The sequence below is a fragment of the Aspergillus aculeatinus genome, assembly GCF_003184765.1.
Source record: "Aspergillus aculeatinus CBS 121060 unplaced genomic scaffold BO66scaffold_35, whole genome shotgun sequence".
Lineage (NCBI taxonomy): Eukaryota > Fungi > Ascomycota > Eurotiomycetes > Eurotiales > Aspergillaceae > Aspergillus > Aspergillus aculeatinus.
The window spans coordinates 25,793-42,171 of NW_020291504.1; the positions used below are offsets into that span (position 1 = coordinate 25,793).

General features: G+C 52.8%; 6 protein-coding genes across 6 annotated transcripts; 4 read left to right on the plus strand and 2 right to left on the minus strand.

Moving 5' to 3' along the window:
* Positions 1 to 886: 886 nt before the first annotated feature.
* Positions 887 to 1,815, plus strand: BO66DRAFT_440199 (uncharacterized protein; the record flags this gene model as incomplete). The annotated part of the gene is made up of 4 exons (XM_025651229.1): positions 887 to 1,073; positions 1,138 to 1,379; positions 1,435 to 1,536; positions 1,591 to 1,815. 4 exons carry the CDS (start codon positions 887 to 889, stop codon positions 1,813 to 1,815), a joined length of 756 nt encoding a protein of 251 aa, XP_025502094.1.
* A 2,861-nt stretch (positions 1,816 to 4,676) lies between these two features.
* BO66DRAFT_327124 (O-methyltransferase-like protein) lies at positions 4,677 to 6,159 on the plus strand (the record flags this gene model as incomplete). The annotated part of the gene is made up of 5 exons (XM_025643932.1): positions 4,677 to 4,904; positions 4,957 to 5,238; positions 5,297 to 5,344; positions 5,409 to 5,935; positions 6,036 to 6,159. The coding sequence occupies 5 exons, from the start codon at positions 4,677 to 4,679 to the stop codon at positions 6,157 to 6,159; spliced, it is 1,209 nt and encodes a 402-aa protein (XP_025502095.1).
* Positions 6,160 to 7,014: 855 nt separating this feature from the next.
* BO66DRAFT_440202 (uncharacterized protein) lies at positions 7,015 to 8,783 on the plus strand (the record flags this gene model as incomplete). The annotated part of the gene is made up of 8 exons (XM_025651230.1): positions 7,015 to 7,158; positions 7,237 to 7,273; positions 7,335 to 7,419; positions 7,599 to 7,803; positions 7,869 to 7,936; positions 7,995 to 8,170; positions 8,251 to 8,438; positions 8,640 to 8,783. 8 exons carry the CDS (start codon positions 7,015 to 7,017, stop codon positions 8,781 to 8,783), a joined length of 1,047 nt encoding a protein of 348 aa, XP_025502096.1.
* Positions 8,784 to 8,964: 181 nt separating this feature from the next.
* BO66DRAFT_353105 (uncharacterized protein) lies at positions 8,965 to 10,615 on the minus strand (the record flags this gene model as incomplete). The annotated part of the gene is made up of 8 exons (XM_025644799.1): positions 10,541 to 10,615; positions 10,305 to 10,470; positions 10,157 to 10,209; positions 9,784 to 10,003; positions 9,667 to 9,717; positions 9,590 to 9,613; positions 9,426 to 9,533; positions 8,965 to 9,365 (listed from the first exon to the last, which is right to left on the minus strand). Exons 1-8 carry the CDS (start codon positions 10,565 to 10,567, stop codon positions 8,965 to 8,967), a joined length of 1,050 nt encoding a protein of 349 aa, XP_025502097.1. The 5' UTR covers positions 10,568 to 10,615.
* A 993-nt stretch (positions 10,616 to 11,608) lies between these two features.
* On the minus strand, positions 11,609 to 13,314 carry BO66DRAFT_377583 (alpha/beta-hydrolase; the record flags this gene model as incomplete). The annotated part of the gene is made up of 2 exons (XM_025645760.1): positions 11,609 to 12,642; positions 12,738 to 13,314. 2 exons carry the CDS (start codon positions 13,312 to 13,314, stop codon positions 11,609 to 11,611), a joined length of 1,611 nt encoding a protein of 536 aa, XP_025502098.1.
* Positions 13,315 to 15,802: 2,488 nt separating this feature from the next.
* On the plus strand, positions 15,803 to 16,354 carry BO66DRAFT_403021 (uncharacterized protein; the record flags this gene model as incomplete). The annotated part of the gene is made up of 1 exon (XM_025648840.1): positions 15,803 to 16,354. The coding sequence occupies one exon, from the start codon at positions 15,803 to 15,805 to the stop codon at positions 16,352 to 16,354; it is 552 nt and encodes a 183-aa protein (XP_025502099.1).
* Between the last annotated feature and the right edge of the window lie 25 nt (positions 16,355 to 16,379).

Genomic DNA, 16,379 nt, shown 5'->3' on the forward strand with positions numbered 1-16,379 from the left:
TGGACGAATCGGCTCCTCAAAGAGGTGTTCGTGACTTGAAGTAGTAGGCTAGCGACGGGCAACAATGTAACATGGGCAAGCTAGTTTCTATTAGTTAGCAAGGTCTTCTTCGATATGGGGTCCTTTTCAGGATGATAGGTCGACTGGAGAGCCCTAACCGCTCCCGCAATGGCATACAGAGGCGCAGCGTGGGGGCCATCGCGCAAACCACTCCCGATGTCATCTCCAACATTCGGGCCCTCTTGGCGTAAGAGCTAGTCCCTGGCTAAGAACGGGCCGAATCAAGGGCTATGGTTGCATTTGTTGGTCCCAGCCAGTCAGCTCCACCGCTAGCCCCCAAGCTCAATATCAAGTTGTGCTCCCATGCGGAGTTTGAGGTTGGTGCTGACTTACCGGACCCTTGATGGGAGAAACGGCCCAGAATTTACCACCACACCTGAAGTTCCTGTTGCTCTTCTTTAATTCTCACTTTATTACTCATTTTTTTTTATTTGCGCCACCGAGACTTCGAGACCACAGAGTATTGTGGGAAGGGTACACATTCAGAGAAAAAAGGGTGGGGGAAGTCTGAAGAAGGTAGCACTCTGACCAGGGTTTGTTAGGTAAGTTTGGATCTTGGATCTTGGCATTGGAGCGCGGTTTGGAAGGAAAGGCCTTCTAATGGTGTCTGCTACGTCTGCAAGACTTGGACGATCAGGTCCAGAAAGAGACGCAGGCGTTTGTGGCTACTCGCAGGCTGCAGGTTTAGAAGCATCATCCACAATGACACTAGCTTGTCCGGGCCAGGAAACAATCTTGCCTGGTGAACTTCGCCGCATAAGAACCAAAGGGACGATGCCTTTCACCGCAGTCCTGATTTACAAGTTGAAAGACACTCACCGATAATATGCAAGCGTCAGGCTACCTCACACTCTACCCAAACGGCTGCCATCAAACCGGCCAGAAGTCCAATTCCAGACGTTTCCTATATCTCCTCGCAGGCGTTGTGTACCTATTGCCCTTCCTCTACATCGCTCGCCTCTTCCGACCGAGCCAATATGCGGGCTCGAACGGGCATACTCCACCAGACTATGGTATTAGTAGACCCTTCCATCGAGCTGTCACTGCGGCGAATGCTAACCTTAGTATCGCATGCAGCGTTGAGACAGCCTCTCTCCACTATCTACAGTCCACTATATTGGCGCACAGAATACAGCGCACCAGGAAAAGCGCATTCAGAAATTGATGATCTCTGGGACGCCATTCTCCCTTCCCATGGCTTTATTGCAGTTGACCGCCAATGGGCCGCCGCTCGGAATTGGCCGGACACTATGTCCATGCCTAACGACACCAGCAAGGGAGTCTATCTGCTCGAGGCTTACCTTCATTTGCACTGCCTCGTAAGTAACTCATATAAGGGAGCGCGGAACTGAGAGTAAAGAGCCTTGATTTCAGCGGATCATGCGAACCACCTTTTGGGAAGCCGTGGAGAAGCGACCCTTCAGCCACGCAAGCGGTCTGAGGCATGTTGAGCATTGCTTTGATGCCTTGCGACAGGTATGATACCATTGAAAAGCAAACATGAGACTTGCTGACCACAGTATCTACCAGGCCATCCAGTGCTACGCAGACAATACTCCGCTCTACACCTTTGGGAAATTCACGGCTGGTGATGGTCAGGTGCATCAATGCAGAAGTTGGAATGAACTTCGCGACTTTGACACCAGCCACACCGCTTGCTATCGAGATAGTGTCGAGCCGATTCCCCTGGGAGCTCATTTTGGTTTCTGTGACGACGGCGGTGACGGGTTGGAAGAAGGTGCAGATCCGATGTAACGAGATCCGTGATCCTCAAAAGCAAACAACCCTTGTCTGCGATAGCTTTCAGTCAAAAATATTTCACGTGAATAACGCATCGACGACCAAGAGAATGACGCACGTACGCTTGGATTCCGGTAGTCTTCATTACTGACAAAGATATCATACTGAAAGACTTCTTCCCAATAGAAGCCTGGAGTCTGCGTCTTTGTTCAGCCACTCCGTGGTAACCTGTTATATAAACGGACTTTAGTTTCAAGACCTTCGAAGTCCAAGGAGTCTTGGCATTTACTCGCAAGTCATCCACCATATTGGGTCTCGAAAGACCGAGATCGTGATATCTGATACTGTATTCGCGATGGCTGACGAGTCTCCCGAGCTTACCCCCGAGGTCTTTGAGGCCCGAGCAGACTTGTGTGTTCAGTTGACCCACCGGTTTATAGAGCTCAGCCGCGAGGTCTACAAACCGGATATCCGAGATTCGCCGATCACACACCGGTTGGGCCTAGTCGATTTCGATCTTCTCCGATTCCTGGGGCTATGTGTGTACGTTATGAGGCAATCTCGCAACATGGGTCACCGGCCCAGCCACCTCTTCCTCGCCCAGCTCGAGGTGGTGTCAGTGACCTGGGCCCGGTATAGTCGGATGTATGATGAGATGTGTGCTGGGCGACTACGGAACGTTGCAGACACCGACAGCTGGGTCGCCGAGTTCGGGCCCGAGATCCTGCCTGCGCTGGAGAGAGAGCGGCATCCGGGCTGTTTTTCCTCTCGACTGGTCACCCTGCAGGATGCCACTGTCCAGCGCATTGTCCGCGGAATCGTGCAGCAGTACCTCGGCGCGGAGGCAGCAGACCGGATGGGGATTGATAATCTCCCCACGGCGCCTCGCTCAAGCCAAGGAAGTGAAACGTGCCTGATCTGCCAGCAGCCGCTCGAGGAGACCCAAGGAGTGCCTCTCGAGTGGTGCAGAATCCAGTGTGGCTACGCCTTCCATTCCCAATGCGTGATAGAATGGTTCACGTCCCCGCATTCAGCGCACTCTGCGCCCAGATGTCCACACTGTCGCCAGCTGTGGCTGGCTCCCATGATAGGTCTCCTTGGAAGTGTCTGGCGAGAAGATCTGGCGCTGGCATTATTTATTCTCTCTCTATCAAGTATAGAATAGAGACACATTTTTCATGTGGGCGTTTCTTTGACCCACTTAATACAAACGTAATCGAAATTCAAATCGAACCTCCTTGAAACTAGTAAGAACATAAATACTCTTCTAAGCCCCGCCAGAAAGGACGCTTAGTACCTGTAACAAAGTAGACCATGCTCGGTGTCAATGAAAGGATCCACCCAAACATCTGATCCACGCCCTCCATGTGAAGTCGTTCATTGAGATGAGCAGAAAGTGACTCAGGGAGTGTCTGCTGCCACGCCCACCATAATCGGTCCAGCTGAGAGTGATGGAGGAAGAAGACGGGGTCCATCTGTCTGTACCTTGTCCATGTTACCAGTGTTTTCCGAAACGGGAAATGATTGACAGTTAAGACAAACAAAACAGCGGCAAGAAAAGACTAGTAGGGCAAACAGAATGAGGACAAAAAAAGCTACAGAGGCAGTGATCGTCCTCAAGTCATCGTACACCGTACGCGGGATACTCAGATGCAGTCCATCCTCCAGGGTCAGAACCAAGTCCGACTCGTCTTTGATCAGCAGCAACTGCTCGTTGGAGGAAGAACTTTTGATATTCCCCTGGTCTCTCAAGCCCTTGTCCTAGGCATAGTTACGCGACAGGCAGTGTGGGGAAATATATTGGTTGGCCAAAAGAACCTGGAGAGCAGCGAAGAAACTGGAGGGGACACACGATCCGTGGATGGTTTTGGGGTCATCGTTAGGATTCAAGCTCGGGCTGGAGCCCTACCTGAAGCCGTATGCCATCGCCGCCAAGCCCGCACTGCTGATCTCACACGTGATTGGCAGTTCCTTTCGCCAAAACCAGACTGCAGACCCAGTACACTGCATGGCCCGTGTAGCCATAAACATCGCGGAGTGTTTGCTCATTAATGGGTCAAACAGCGGTGCTGGGCTAGAAATTCGATGGTGTGGTGTTCTGGTCAGTCACTGGTCAGCCTGGATTGTCCTAGTGGGTATATCACACCAGGCAACAGTTGCCTACATGAGTTCACCGCGTGAATGTGTACCTAGGGAAAGTCATGGTAGAGAGTATGTCAATGTGCAGGTCGAGAGAGACGGTTGATCTTTCAGGCATTGCACAGCTTCGATGCACCCCAGCTGCTCATCCCTCGACAACGTTCGCCATTCTGGATGAACAGGGCACTCATTGTCAGGAGGCCTAGGAAAAAAGAGGTCTAGATAAAAGAGGTATAGACGGTGACCCAATCATTGAAACTCATTGACCGTGGTGTTGATGGGAGACTGACATGATTCTGAATATCATCCATTGTTCACAATGATTGACAGGTCGATTCTTTGTTGTCGCATTCTCTGTGAATTGTGGAATCTTAGGTAAAGCAAACATGAATTTCGGGATCAAACACCTTGTAAAACTGTCAGTCATAATGCCACTCAACCAACAGTATACCATAAAACCCTAGCCAGTGGATGTCTGGCAAAATATAGCTTTGGCCAGTGAAGTACCGCAGAAAGGACCAAGGCACGTTGGTGAGACAAATCAGCCGCCTTTGCTTGTCCTCGCTTGCAAAATGGATCATTTTCGTCTCTTGAATTGAATTCAGATTGATCATTCCTACCCATTCCTCTCTCGAGATTCCGCTTTACTGGTAATCGTTCAACCTCCATCCGGTCAAAATCGCACCGAACTCCTCCTCAACCTTCTTCAGTCTGGCGAATATTCCGTCATGTTCAGCATGAATCCTAGTCGAATTGTGGAGTTAGCAACACGCATTCAAGAACTGACGAAAGAGATCGACAGTCATCTACGGGAGAATAACCTCCAGGCCCCTAGTTTTGACGAAGACGGTCCCGTTTTGCTGGGCCTCTCGGGACACATGTTATCAGCCCGCGAAGAAGTCTTGTCGTCCACTCTTGAGCTTCACAACCTTTTCTTGGGGCCGTCAAATTGCCTTCGTCCGGTGGTGAGTCATCTAATAGACGGAAGTTACTCTCACCACTGATTTTCGTTTGCAGTTGAATGGAGTCAGCCTGCAGGCAATCTACAGATTCGACATCGCCCGCCACGTTCCCGTGAACGGAGAAATCTCTTTAAGAGAGCTCGCTGAGAAATGTGGATTCGACGAGGCCAACTTGCGTCGCACACTGCGATTTGCCATGGCATACCATCATGTCTTCCAAGAGCCCCGCAAGGGTTTTGTCGCTCATACCGCGGCCTCACGCATGCTGGTAGATGATCCCACCGCACGCGCTGGGCTCGGGTACATGTTTGAAGAAGTCTGGCAGGGATTTGCCCACGTATGCATGCCTTCTGCTTCACCTGGATCAGCCATGCTCTCATTCTTACCGGCCGTAGACACTTCTTGCGTTGGAACAATACCACAGCGATGATCCTGGGCGAACGGTCGGTTGATTGGTCTTCTGCCCCCGCCCTGCTCTTCAGTTACGCTAACTCATATGTAACTCAGGGTTGGGCTCACTATCTCAACACCGACATGCCTCCCTGGCAGTACTATTCATCTCACCCTGAAATGGCTCGACGATTTGCCTCTGCAATGTCCACATTTGCCAACGGCCACCATAATGCACCGTCCTTCCTGGTACAAGGGTACAATTGGGGTCAACTCGGGCAAGGGACAGTCGTAGATGTTGGCGGATCGAAGGGCAATGTCAGTAGTCTGGTAGCCCAAGACTACCCCGAGCTCCAGTTCATCGTCCAGGATCTGCCGAGTATGATCGACGGCGCAGCGGAGAGTCTGCCAAATGAGGTGCGGGATAGAGTGGCATTTCAGGCGCACGACTTCTTCACACCGCAACCCGTGCAGGCCGATGCGTATCTGTTCCGGAACATCTTCCACAACTGGTCGGACTCGCATGGCGTCCGGATTCTTCAGGCGCTGGTTCCTGTTTTGCGGCCCGGAGCTCGGATTATTGTGAACGACTACCTGCTCCCTGAGCCAGGGTTGCTGTCCCTGGTTAAGGAGCGTGCTGTCCGGTATGTACATACCTTCTGTTCCTAGACCTATGGGGACGGAATCGCTGATATGATTACCCAGGGACATGGACATGATCATGTTTACACTCTTCAACTCTAGGGGGCGAGAAGAGGCGGACTGGGTTGAGTTGTTCCGGAAGGCTGATTCTCGCTTTGCCAATTTACGTATTTGGACGCCGGAGGGAGCATTGATGGCTATTATTGAGGCCGTGTGGGAAGCATGAAGGACTACATAGGTGCAATAGTTTGTCTGATGTATTTACAGGAGTTCCATTGATTGTTGAAGTTCTCCCGTCGCCTTTCAGAGCCCAGCAATGACTCTGGATCAAGAGCACAGCGGGCGTTTAATAGCCGTCTCCGATCGCGGAAAAGTCGACTGTATCAGCGGTCTCGATGTCTCGTTTGGTGTCTATATTTCTCACGTTAGTAAAATCAGCATTCCAGTAGCTCTTGCTGTCAATTGCCCACCAAAGGGTGCATGTGCGGCGGCACGGATGAGTACCAGAGTAAGGATCACTGCGGACATGTAGTGGAAGGACCACATGGTGCTTTCGAATCACGGGAGGCAGGTCGAGAGGACAAAAGTTAGAGAATTACACTTGCGCTTTTGAACTTGGGTGAGGAGAAATTGATGTTGGAGTTTTGGGATCGACAACCCCAGGCGAGTGGGAATCGTCATAAATACCTAGCGCCTATCCGCATTGACACGAATCATTGACCTTGACCGGCAGTCACCCTTTTCGTCATGCTCGATGAAAAGTAACCATCAAACCACTCATCTGGCACAGTGCATATGCTGTGTCACAACGATGTAGATCAGCAGTCCCATTGTCAATTGTTGATTCTCAAGAACAGGCAAACAAACTGTAGCCCTTGCACTTGTCGCAGGCACAGCCCGTCGCCCCCATTTTGAAAACCCCCTCCGGTCATTTACTGTCCCTCATCTTCCAATTCTAAGCAGCCACGAAGAGAGTACTAATATGTGGCACTCGCAACTCCTCTCATAAATGAAATCTCATCCCCTCAGACGCGAGACGCACCTTCTTTTTCTTCTTTTTTTTTTCTTTTGGTAAGACAGGATGACTTACGTCAACGAGCACAGCGTGCTTGGAGTGGGCATTTTGTTCATAGTCAAGGGCACGGTGGCCATTACCACTCGCTTTTATATTCAATGCAGGAGTAAAAGACTGGGAGTCGACGATTGGCTTGCACTGGCAGCATGGGTACGCTATCTACTCCCTCGAAAATGGACTTAGGCCACCTAGGCCACCTCACTGATCCTACTTCGTCGTGTACGGCAGGTCCTCGTCACAGGAGAAGCCGTCATCATGATAATTGGTAGGCACCTGCTCCCTCCAAAACGTAACAATGAATGAAGCTGACGGTACGACATGTCTAGGCGCCGTAACGCACACGGTGGGCGCCCTCTCCCCTGTCGACATCGGCGCAGCCATCCTCTATTACGACGGATGGGACCGGATCTTGTTGGAAAGAGTAGTATTCACCTTTTCTTCAGCTTCAATCTCCCACTTACACGTCGCCTTCCCTTGCAGTTGGAATTTCCATTCGACATCATGCAGCCCCTTGCCCTAGCTTTGCTAAAGCTGTCTGTCCTATTCTTTTACCGGTGACTCTTTGTCGGACGAATCTTTGACATCGCCAGCTGGACACTGATTGGCGTTGTAATCGCCTGGGGGGTGACATTTGTGATTGCGCTGATGACAACGTGTGGAGCGATCATCACGGCCAATTTCGGCACCCTGAACGACCTCATGACCAGTTGTAGCCATAGCTTTGCCGTTCTGATTGCGCCGTCGGCATCGGACGTGGCCGTCGATGTCATCATCTTAACCATTCCACTGCCGCTGGTGAGCTTTTCTGCATGTATACTGGGTTAAGACCCCACCAAACAAGATGTTTCTGACCGCATCAGGTTCTGTCTCTCCACCTCAACTTGCACAAGGGCATTGGTATTATAGTGGTGCTGCTTGTAGGGTCAATGTGAGCGTCCCTCATCTCCTCATTCACTCTGTGCTAGTCAGCTAAACTACGATCCCAGGGCGACGGCGTGTGGCATCGCGCGCATGTCACTATTCGCCGAGATTCTCGGACCCACATGTATACTTTCCATCACCACTGTCTCCGTAGCGATGCTTTCTGGTTCCCATACTATTCAAATACTCGCAGTGCTCTCCACTCAAACCGTAGGCGGCGTATCCTCGACCGATGACATTGGTGAGTCTACTGCATACGCTTCACCTCAGCACTTATCCCTGCCTCAGACAACAGACGCAGCGCTGACCCAGAAGCCACAGGCATTGTCAGCATCCTCATGTTCGGGGGGATGCTCGAAACCGGGGTGGCGATCGTGGCGATCTGCCTCCCCATCCTGTACCGGATCGTGCGCGACGTCTCCCCCGGTGCTCAGCTGCACAACCTGGTCACGTTCCGACAGCTGCGAACGTCGAAGGACGACGATAGCTCGTCTCTAGAGGGTGCCAAGGTGGGTCCAGAGGCAGGTTCCACGCCTCGCAGATTCCGCGGAGTTAGTTCCCTCCTGAAGTGTGGTGGGTGGTGGGAAGAAAAGTCGCACAGAGAGGGCAATGGACCTGGAAAGAAAGCTAAGGGGATGGCAGGTGATAGCAACGCAGAGATGAAATTATCTTTGAGTTTTAAAAGAGAGCGAGGGACTGAGGAGCCGTAGCCTGGGAACGAGTCCACCGTCGCTCTCCCGAAGTTGATGCATCCCGTCGTCACGGCTGATGTGGTGCTCAATGCGCAGCAGCATTCACCGAGGAGCCAGATCTGGGAGATGAAAGAGATTCAACGTACGGTTGAGGTGGTCTGAGCCGAAGAACGGGGGCAAATCTACAATCTACCCTGTACTCCCTTACCCGAATCACACGACGTAAGCTTCCTGGGTCACAATTATATGAAATTATTCTACTAAAGAATGGATAGTTTTGTTTTTCCTCGCGGGTCAAGCTCCGCAAGATTAAAGAGATCTTGTTAAGGGCCAAGACTAGCCTCTACCGAAAGCTTCGTCCATCTGACTCCCCCTCGTGCACAAAGTACTCGCGCGTGACGGCAATTCCGGCACCATTTTCCAGCGACAACGGCAAGGCGCCATGATCCTTGACCAAGCCGTCTTCGGAATCATGCCGGGACAGATCGTCCGGGGTGTTGGCCGTCTGCGTCACCGAGACAGTGGTCCGCTGTTTGCTCGTGGGGCCGCCGGTGGTGTTGTACCCCGAGTTGGACAGCTCGTAGCCGCGCCGGCCGCTGTAAGTCCCGGTGCGCGAGTGGCTCCCAAAAACCAAGGTGCGGAGGACAGGAAGGCAGGAAGCGATGATGGCGATGGAGGCCTCGATCATGGAGACGGTGCATGTGATCATTTGTTCGTTGAGATGGGAGTAGATGGCTCGGATGACTGCATCGATCGTTAGACATGGCACTGTGCACTGCTTGTTGAGCTGATGGTACAACTTACTACTCGAGATAACGACCAAGACACCCAGCAAGAAGACGGAGATGACACCCCACTTTTGCTTCTTGGGCATCTTCAGGCGGGCGACCTGCGAGATGGGGAGACAGATGACTGTTCATGGGGTTAGAATCGAAGGGGTGGTCCGTAGTTAAATTGTGGTGTCTTACTGAAGACATCAGTGAAGATGTTGACTGCGACATGGTTAGCATTCCAGCAATTGCAAATCGGACACGGGGCTGCATACAAAGAATCGTTAACCAGTAGTTGATCGTCGATGGCTTGTCTGGGCACGCCACTGCATTCCAGTCCCATTAGTACTGCTGCTATTTATGACATCTCCACCGCATTCGCATCCACTTACATTCCGCATCAACCACGCTCCGCCATTGTCGGGAAGGAGGATAGCACTTGAAGACGATATCGAAGAACAGGACCAACCAGGTCGCCGCCAGAACGGCCAGAGTGATGTTGTACACGGTCTGGTACCGGGTGCGATCGGCGAGACGCTTGTAGAAGATTACCAGGCTGGCCTTGATGAGCCAGAGCGTGGTCACATAGAGGGTGGATCCGGGGATGATCATCTGTCACAGAGCGATCGATAGTGGCCGCAGTTAGTCTCAGCGTAGTGGGTGTGTAGAGGATTCGCGCGGGCTGCAGGCCTCGGATCGGGGCAGGGCACAGAGAAAGAGGGGCTCCGGGTTCGGGCGTTGTCCGATTGCTGTCTGTAAACTGACCTTCATCATGTTGATCATCTGATCTGAGTCCATGTTGGCCGCATCCGACATGCCTAGAGGACGTCCACCGTTAGATCTCTCTCGCACGGATCACTCTGCATGCAGGTGGATTTGGACAGCGGGGGAAGCAGCGATAGACAGTACATACCCAGGTTAAACATATAATGCTGGATGACCAGATCTCCGATCAGGCAGAGCGCCGCAGCCGTGACGAACAAGTCGTCGAGATACAGCCGTTTCAGCAACCGCCATCGCACCCAGAGTCGACAGACGAGAAAGATGCACGCGATGATGGTGACAATGTACCACGACACCTACCCACCGCAAAGTAGTACGTTAGCAAGAGAATACCGCTCCGAACAATCTCTGATGACGACGACCTACCACTTGGCCGGTATCTGGACGACCCATGGCGACGAACAACCCACGATGCGGGCAGAAGGTCACGACAACAAAAACAGACAGAGACAAGAGGGCATCTCTGCAGCAGCTGCAGCTGCTGGCAGTCAATATTAATAAACCGGGATCGACCCGCGCAGCCTGCCAGGGAGCGTTACGTGGTGAAGACTTTGGGAAAACCTTATCCCATGCTGGGTAGCTCGTTCTGGCGGTTTGTTTGGAGGAACCAGCAAATCCGCGAGTTTGGATCGGGGAAAGGCCGCAGGGACCTCCCTCTGGAATCCGGATCTGGATTCAATGGTGTGCGGTTGTGTGTGCCTGTCTGTGTGGTCTTTTCGTGGTGTGGCCACTGCTTAGGGGGGGGGGATGATGGGGTGGTGTGGTGGGCAGACCAGCACTGGAGGGGAGTATGGCCCGAGGCATTGGGACCCTCGTGGACCATACCATCTCGATAACCCTGCGTGACGGGGAATTGGGGATCGGGGTAGCAGAAGGAAATCGATAGTCTCTCCGAATGTTGGTGGAAATGGCCGTGATTGCTCCAGGCAAAACTTCGGCGGCCCACAGTTAGGGTTGCGGATCCACCCAAGTGAAACATTCTTCGGACATCGTCCGTCTCCCCTACAAAACACCTTTCTGCACGCTGCACGACATGGTACGCCATGTGCGAACTATTGATTTCTAGAATCCACTAACCAGTTCACACCGTTACACTGGGATCAACCGGATGCAGCCAGCTGTGCGTTGGAAAGATCACAGGTCGGGATGGAAGGGTAAGCTTTGTACGGATCAAACTCTATCGGCGATTTGGACGCATTCGGATTATGGAGTGACGATGATTCACGTAAATTAAAAATTGCTACACAGGCTTAATCATGCAATGAGCCCGCTGACAAATCCCACAATAGGAAGCGAAAGTCTAATAACAAGAAAAAGAAATTAATTAATAAAATCTGAAGCCGAATGGAATGTGGAGGTTCGCTATGCTGCGCTGAACAGACTTCCCCCCCCCCCCTATTTTCGATTCCTCTCCTCTCCTGCGCGCCTCCCCACTTAAGAGCTGGCCGCAGCCAACTCCACGGGATTCTGGACAACCGGGTAGTTGGGGTAGTTTGGCTTGTAGACCTTTTGGCAGCGCTGGTTGTAGGTGCCAGTCTCTCCGGTCTCGATGGCCTCCTCGTTACCCGGCACACCCAAAAGGGCCAGAGGTCCGTTCACCGGCGTGGCTTGATCCCAACCGGGGCCAGCGCTGGGGTCCTTGATCCAGGCAACAAACCAGTCGTTCATGTAGTCGGCCAGGTCCTGCTCAGCAGCCGTGACTCCGGTCAGCTTGGCGAAGCACTCGTTGCCACCGTGGAAGAAGGGGACCTCGCTGCCGTGGGAGGGGCCGATGTCGGGGATACCCAGGACGTTGGAGTAGTTGCCGAACCAGCGGTAGATCCAGGTGTTCTGCTCCTCCGAGCGCATGTCCAGGAAGTAATCGGTCGCGCAGTGGAAGCGGGCATCGCCATACGAGGCACCGCTCATCCGGGAGATGGAGGAATAGTCATCGGGGTTGTAGGCCTCCAGCAGCTCATCGGCGGGCACAAACGCCAAGTCGGCATCGTAGGTGCGGATCCACGAGGAGAAGTTCGTGTCCTCCGACCCATAGACAATGCCGAAAAGCTTGCCCTCCTTGTCCGAGTTACCGACGATCAGCGGCAACGACTTGGGGTAGTGGCCGTTGGCGAAACGGTCCGAGTAGTTGGAAAAGCGGGTGAGGTTATCCACGACGGGGCCAAACCACGTGTTGGAGGTCGAGTTGAAGTAGCTGGTCTGGAAGGCATAGGTATCCACCTTGCGCAGGCAGTCCAGAGTGTAGTCGTCGGCAGTGCAGTCCAGGGAGACACCCGCATCGATCATGTCCTGGACGACCTGCTTGAGGGCGACACCCACGGGCGCATTGGCCGGGCCAGACTGAGCGTTGGCCGACATCTCAATGGCACCCGCCAGGAAGGTGTCGGGGTGGTTCCAAAGGTAGTCATCGACGTGGACACCACCGGAGGAGTGACCTCCCAACACAATGCGCGACTTGTCACCACCGAAGGCTGTTCAACGCAAAGTCAGTGGGGACGGTTACCACGTGGCAGAGAGGGGGAACTGAGGGATGTTAAGCATTAGGAAAAAAAGTCAAAGTACGGACCTTCGATGTTGTCATAAATCCACTGCAGGGCGAGCTCCACATCCAGGATGCTAAAGTTCTGCGACTCGCCTTCAAGCTCGGGAGCATAGGGAGAGGCATACATGCTCTCACGGTAGTTGAAGTTGACGTAGATGACATCCTTGCGGGCAAAGTTCCATCCCTGCCATTGCTGGTTGCTGCTACCACCCGTGACCATAGCACCACCGTAGATGTAGACAAAGACGGGCAGGCCAGTGCCACTGGGGGGGGTCCAGATGTTCAGGTTGAGGCAATCCTCACTCTGGGCAACGATCGTCGTGCCGGACATGGCCTGGGCGCACGAGGGACCAAAGGCCGAGGCATCGAAGCTACCCCCCTCATAGGCGGTGGCAGCCAGGGGCGCCTTCCACCGGTTCTCACCCGCGGTGGTCTGGGCGAAGGGAATGCCCAGATAGACATTGGTGTCGTTCTGGGAGAAACCATAGACCACACCCTGCTCGGTGGTGACGCTGGGAGAGGCCTCGGCAGCACAACCCAGAGCCAAGGCGGTCGCACTCAGACTCAAGGCCAAATTGGCACTCTTTTGCAGAAGACCCATGATGACGATGGCAAAGATCAGTCAATTGATCTGCAAAGAATCTAAACTGTGCTTGGTCAGGAGGAAAAAGTGCTCAAGACCGGGCCCGTGGGAGGAGTATTTAAGGAGTTTGGGGGCCAGGGGGAGAATGCTTGCTCGCCAGCTCGCCAGCTCGCCAGACGGCACACCGGATCGACTGCCGAGCCAGCCCGAGGCTACCAAATTAGCTGGTGAAAGAACTTAGTCTCGTTTACACTTCTTCTCGATGAACGCTAAAGTACGACCCAGACCATGGTTACACCGTCTGTTCCTTCACCTGCGCTAAGACAAGACCAATGACTCCCCCTCGGGTGGGTTTTTCCACATGGCACCACACGTGGTGCAATGAGCTTGGCTTTCGACTATCGATTTTTCGAGTCAGTCCCCCCTCGGAAAACCAGGCAGGATGTACGCCTCTACGATATCACCTCGTGGTGGTGGCTGTTTTGCTGCATTCTGACTGCTGGGTTCGGAGTCTCTTCGCGAGAGGATCCTCTCTTGGAGCACGAAATGGTCGAAACGAGGCAGACACCGGGCAATCCGTTGGGATTCCTGACTAGTCGACGACTGATTTTACCTAATTGAATGTGCTATAGATGTGCTATCTGGATGGTATCTGAAGGATTGAGTGGTAGGATCTGCTGCTGATCGTCTATCTCGTCATATTCGGATGATCTGCCGAGATCTGGCTGCCCACGTGGGAGTTGAACGCTAGCCAAGACTGACTCACTAGCAGTAGACTATGTAACTTGCTTGGACAATGATGGTTCTCCTTGGTAAATTCTCCGACTAATACTATGAGCTGGACTGATTCTGAGTCGGATAGGGGCGTTTGGGGAGGGTAGGCAATTGCCCGGTCGACCGGACGAATATCCGGCTTCATCCACGGTCGCAGCCAGCTGCTAGCTGCTGCTGCATATCGGACGCCCTCACAAAGTCTCAAATGATCGATGTAGTTGCTTCCAGTTCAAATTATTGCAGAATTGGACATAATATCTCAGCGTCATTGATCTCCTTGGATAAAAGTAGAAGACAGTGTATTCTGTGCTTAAAATATATCTTGGTGAGCCATTCGGAATGTTCGGGTGGCAGATATATATTTCTATGAGGCCTTGCCCTAACCACCGGATGCGAGTGCACAGAATTTGAGAATCTGACACTATTTACCATTAAAAACAATACGCAGAATGCGATCCAAGAAATGACACAGCTGTCCTGAGCCATAAGATGTAGTCTACAATTGAGGATCACTATGAAGCATACGACATCGGGGGTGGGAATGTCAAGTCCTCCAGAACGTGCGAATTGCTATATATTGCTACACTCGAATACCATCTCAGCACGACAAACATGCCAAGAGCCAGGGGATTCGAACTTCGATCCCGGGCATTGACACGGTTTTCACCCTCGAAATGCGACCGAGTCGAAGTTGCATCATGCCCGGGCATTGAACCAGGGAACCAGCAGTTGGCCGCCCGAGGAGGAAATATCCACGGATGTCCACGGATGTACGGAGTAGTTAGTTATGCTATCATGGATGCAGCTTACGCAGCATAAGTGGGGAAATACCCCGAGACGAGACCTAGTCCAGTCCCTGATTTCCCTACAACCCAAAATCACATAACTAGGTAACTTACAGCATGACTTGGGATACAATTGATGGTCGCTAAACCTGCGTTCATCGCATCCCAAATACCATGTCGCATGCTCTTCTCACTCCCACAGAATCCACCCACGATGTCAAACTGTCATATTAATCTAAATAAATTAACAACCCGGGGCTCCAATCCACTGCCCGCCGCCACAACCAAGACAACTCCTTGGCGAACGCCTCCCACCTTGCAGCAGGCAAATTTACCCGCGTGATGATGGAAACCTTGGGTGAGACGTACGGGAGAGGCGGATGGCTGTGAGGCTAATCGGCCGGGTCCATCACCTTGTTCCGACGCGGTTTCAGGTGTTGAATTCTGTAACACTGGTCGTCGCAGACATCGCCCAAAAGCCACCTAGTTGATCATCACATCAGGGGTATAGGTGGTATAGATAGGTACTTCAACAAAGACAGAACTGAGGCAGGCTCACTCAAATTGAGACTGCCGATCGTGCTGCTCAGACGGTGCCATGACTGTATGTTCGCTTTGTTTTGTGGTCATGGAAGTTAGGGCACAATTCTTTCAGTACCATCTCATAGTAGAAGAACAAAGACATTCCTAAGCAAGGTGATGAAACATCTCGGCAAGTTACAAGGTCTCACATGTCGGTCCACGTAAAAGCTACAACTTGATGAACATCTTCGGTTACTTCATCTCTAGAACATGCCTCTATGGCATCCAACATGGGATCTTTAAATAGACCATAACCTGCGCATCCATCCAAGTCTGCTCGTTGAGAGCCATATTGGTCCCTCAACCCTGACACCGAAGAGGACCCCAAGTGCTTTTCCACCATAGATTCCACCGTACCAGCAATCATGGCCAGCATTGCAGACTCTGACTCGACGGCCGTCATGTCCGAGGGAGGCGCCATCGAGTGGGATCGCGTACGAGGGATCCGTGACACCACGCGGGCCCTCCTCGAAGCCGAGTCGCCGTATATTGCCATTCCCGCAGCCGCCCAAGTCCTCCAGATCGGACCACGCAGCCTGATCGTGCGGGTGAGATGGCAGTGGGCGCTCCGCGATCCCACTCGGGAGGAAGTCGGGGGGTTGGTCAGCACGCTGTGCGGACAATTCGCCCTGTTGCGGGCCCAGCGTCCCACGGCGGAGCCCTTCCATGGCTTCATCCAGATTGGGTCCGTCGTCGTCCTCTACACGGAGGTGCGGTTCATCCCTGCCCCGTGTCAGGGGGCGATGTGTATGCCCGGGGAAACGCTCTCGGGCCAGACCCGGAGCTATCATGTCGAGGAGGATAGCCCAATCCTGCAGCACTGGCTCAAAAATGAGGTAATGCGCGGCGCTCCAAGCCATCAGGAGTTGCTGGCTTGGGGAATCCCTGACTATGGACGGGTCTTTCGGAATGCGTAGGCTTTCTATACACGTCAAGTTATGT